The sequence below is a fragment of the Phytophthora infestans genome, genomic scaffold (assembly GCF_000142945.1).
Source record: "Phytophthora infestans T30-4 supercont1.16 genomic scaffold, whole genome shotgun sequence".
Taxonomy (NCBI): domain Eukaryota; phylum Oomycota; class Peronosporomycetes; order Peronosporales; family Peronosporaceae; genus Phytophthora; species Phytophthora infestans.
Genome location: NW_003303743.1, coordinates 1311656 through 1315904, shown reverse-complemented (window position 1 = coordinate 1315904; position 4249 = coordinate 1311656). Strand labels below are relative to the sequence as shown.

The window sequence follows — 4249 nt, the reverse complement described above, 5'->3', positions numbered from 1 at the left end:
CATGAAGAAGTGCTGCCAGCGGAAGAACAAGCGGCACCAACTTTGGGAGGTGATGCCTACTCCTCCAACTCCTCCTTCGAGTTTCCCTCCGCGTACTTCAGCTTACACCGTCGAATCAAGCAGGTCAAGCAATTCAGCCAGATACAGAGCAAGAAGGTGGGAGCACCACTACTAGTATGGAGGATCCGGAATACGATGTACGCTCGGGTCATGAACGTGCCGACGAGTCGAAGAGTGAAAGAGACGATTTCAACGGGATTGATGAGTTTGATGGAGAGAACTTCATGGATGCGCTACGTGGGGAGAAGCTGTTCGGGTCAGTTGCTGTAGATGATGTGAATCTGTGCGATGAAGCCGAAGATGACAACGACAGTATTGGTTGTGACTTCGATGATGAGCTGGATGTGCCTGACGTCCAAATGTCATGAGTTCTTGTTCGCCTGCACATATCTGTCAGTACTGTGAGTATATATACCGAGCTGTCTGCAGAACGTACCAGCGAAGTATTTAACTCCGCGCTTCTCTGCATCCAAGCGGCCAGTCACACTGAAAATCACGTACGTGAAGTCCGCACTCAGTCCTTTAGGCTTCCTCTCTTTTCATCCTGCCTTGGATAGCTCGCGCCATAACTGCTTGAACGGTTTCTCGTTGGGAGCGTTCATTCTCGAATAAATCTGAAATCTGTGGTCACCAACAACTGCCGAAAATAGCAAGAAACTGAATTTTCAAAACCTCCAGTCATCTTATACTGTCTTTTCTATTCAATTCGAATTATCCCCGGCTATCTTCCCTTCGTAGATCCGTCAAGATCGAACCACCCATCTCTACCCTTTACAAACACAAGCATGCGAGGAATTGCGACGATTACAAGCTTGCTGGAAATTATGTCCTGTCATAATTCTTATTCTGTAGAATACAGAATAGCGCTGTTAAAGGGTTAAATATAGTCCGGACTCTAATAGGGCGCGTCCGTTATATGTAGTAATATTACAGTTGTTGAGCCTGGGATCTCGTCTTCATTAGTTTCGGCACCTGGCGTTTAAAATCTGTAAATTAAAATCTCCTTTCAGAGATTTCTGCTCATGGTCAACATATTTTTATTACGCCTGGCCAAATCACTAGTTCAATGACTTAACGTTAGCGAGCTTTTACATTTTAGCAACGTCCTACATGTACAGACTCTGTACTACAGAACACGTATCTGTACGGCTCTCAATATAAAAAGTGCTATTTTGGAGCCAAGGCACACTGTCCGATCCAAAGATCATTCATGTACAGTTTTCAATATGGATACACGCACACCAAATTTGTGGTGCAAATGCATGAAACGACAACATGTCTGCGACCTCGCGGATAGACGCTCATTCAGCATGAAATGTGTCCCCCAGCGCACCATAATCCATAATCCAAAGCTAAATGAGCCATTCAAAGCGGCTAACAATCGCCGAAAAAAGCGACCTGTCTGGACACCTCACTTTTCAATTTCCCCTCGGCAATTAACCCGACATATCAACGTACACCATAAAGGTTCTTGCACTTCCTGTCGTAATTCTCGCTTGTACTGCGATCGGTGCTGCAGCTACGGCCAACGTCGACTGCGGTAGCCCAGACACGTGGGTTGAATCACCCGCCCAGGCTCCTCTTGTCAACTCTTCGGGAGTGTGCACTGGGGAACAAGCTCGCACCCAGCCCCCACCCGGTGCTATCGTTGTCAACGCTGCTGGTGTGTACAGCGGCAGCTACAAGACGGTGGCGGAGGGCGTGACACACATCCCCAACACGACGGACGAGCATACTCTCTTCGTGTTCCCAGGCGTCTATCACGAACAAGTGGTGGTCCCGAAGCTCAATGGTCCTTTGGTGCTGCAGGGTTACACCTGCGACACGATGTCGTATGCTGCCAATGAAGTGACCATCACCCAGGCGAAGGCGCAGAAGGATATCCCTCCCGAGATTAAGGATAACCGCAACTTCTTGACCACCACTCTGGGTTTCAAGTCGCCAAGTGGCGTTAAAGTGTACAGCCTAAACGTCGCCAACACCGCCGGGAAGATTAAGGATCTTGGCCAGGCGGTGGCTGTGTACGTTGACAGCACCGACTACGGCTTCTACGCCTGCAACTTCACTGGGTACCAGGACACTTTGTGTGCCCACAAGGGCCGTGAGCTGTATGCTCGGTCCTTCATCAGTGGTGCTGTGGACTTCATTTTTGGTCAAAAGGCGATGGCGTGATTCGAGTCGTGCGATCTTGAGTAGGTCGGCGATGGCTGGGTCACCGCCAACGGCAACAAGAACGCTACCATCGCTTCCGAGTACGTCTTCAATAAAGCGCACGTGTTCGGCCTAAACGAGTCCATGAACGGAACGACCCACTTGGGTCGCCCGTGGGGTGAGTATGCCCGAGTTGTGTTCCAGAACAGCGAACTTGAAGACGTCGTCAATCTTGAGGGGTGGACACCTTGGGACGACAAAACCAGCACCGACAATGTGTACTTCAAGGAGTTTAACAACGAGGGTCCTGGCGCAGTTACTGTCGCGCGTGTTCCCTATAGCGGACAGCTGGATGCTGCGGTGGACATCACGGAGATCCTCGGGGACGACTACGAATCGCAGTGGTGGGTTGACAGCAAATTTCTGTAAGCGCTTGCCTCCTCTCTCTCTCTCTCCCCGTCGCTGGACGATAATGGATTCACCTTAATCCAGAATGTCCTTACTGAGTTTACTGAGGAGTACACCTATAGAGTGTCATTGTTTGCTTCGAAATGGCTTCTATTCGAGTCGTCCGAGAAAACTATCTCCGTTTTTCATCTTTAAAAAAGTGTTGTAGCCTCATTTGTCTCTCTTTTTTATTTTGGTATTGCGAAAATTCGACGTAGGTATTATAGTACCATTACCCAACGAAGTACTGGATCGCAGTGTCATTAAGAAAAAACAACTTGTTAGACTGGTTATTTGCTGAGATTATTTTTGAGCTATACGGTCTACCAGTAGTATGTACCCGAAAATGGCTGAGACCAACTACATTCTGCCCGCTGTTGTAACGCTGTCTAGTTTAGTGCAAAGTGGAGGCAGCAGGGGTGTCCTTGGCGAGGCTGGGAGCTCACTAGCGGTACACTTTTGTCTGGCCAAACGTGGTGATCGGCTCCTTGACTAAGCTTACGGTACATACATGTATTACTTCAGGAAAGTGAAAAAAAGGATTGTGATTTTGAGATTGGCTATACCGAATTATCGTAGTCCTAGGCGTCACTTCAATAGCAAAGGATGCAAATCGTGAGCACCGACATATGAATGCAAATCATAGTTTTACCGAAGCATTCACTGCAAATTACTGTATTTAGCATTCGCTACCGCTATCACTACCGGTACCAGCTTCAGACTCTATATCATCGTCAGAGTCGACATGACCATCAGTTAAATTGCATTTTTCCAGCTCTTGGACAAGCTCGCTATCAATATGTCCCGGATATGAGTCAAAATCTTGCTCAGCACGGCGAGTATCAGCCAATATGCCTACTTTTGCAAATCCACTAACAATTGTCTTTTCTGAGAGCTCGTTTCAGCATTTTGATATCCACTCCGTAATGTCTTCTCTTTTTGGGGGCTCCAATTTAAAAGGGCTTTTCTGTATACTGTTTCCGAAGTCGCTCAACTTCAGACTCTGCTTCCTCTTGCACTAGATCCTTGCGCACACGAATAATATCTCTCTGGAGTTTGTTTCTTTTCTCCTGGCGCTGCTTCTCCTTGGCTCGATACGCAACAAGTTGGTCTCTCAGCCGGTTGATCCACAGACCTCGCAACCTAGTTTTTAGGGGGTTATTCCACGAAATATCTGCCGGTTGGCATACGTACGTGTAACGCGGCGGTACTTTAAGTAGGATAACGTTAATAGACGCTGCATATTCTTCAACTTCAGGGGTCCAATGCCCGCTGAAATCGTCCCATATGAGTAAAATGTGGTCATCTCGGTTCGTGCGCTCAGCAAAGTGATATTTGAGAAAACTCAGAGACAAATCAGAATTCCACCATGTGCACTGGTTCCCGTAAATTTGACAATTGTAGCGCTCTTGAAGTGGATTAATTTTACGGGTCCACATAGTCGGGCTAAACTTATGGCGCAGAGTGTGGTTCTCTTCCCTTTTTCCCTAAATTTTGGACGGTGGACACTTGAACACTATGAATGGAGCCAATTTTGTGCCTTCCCAGTCCGCCAAAAGCATAGCTGTAGCTCGAGCCTTCTCTTTATTTG

At 47.6% G+C, this 4249-nt stretch overlaps 1 protein-coding gene across 1 annotated transcript; it reads left to right on the top strand.

The window, feature by feature from the left end:
* Nucleotides 1-1887: 1887 nt before the first annotated feature.
* On the top strand, nt 1888-2640 carry PITG_08863 (pectinesterase, putative; the record flags this gene model as incomplete). Its single annotated transcript, XM_002902870.1, has 2 exons — nt 1888-2196; nt 2257-2640. The coding sequence occupies 2 exons, from the start codon at nt 1888-1890 to the stop codon at nt 2638-2640; spliced, it is 693 nt and encodes a 230-aa protein (XP_002902916.1).
* Between the last annotated feature and the right edge of the window lie 1609 nt (nt 2641-4249).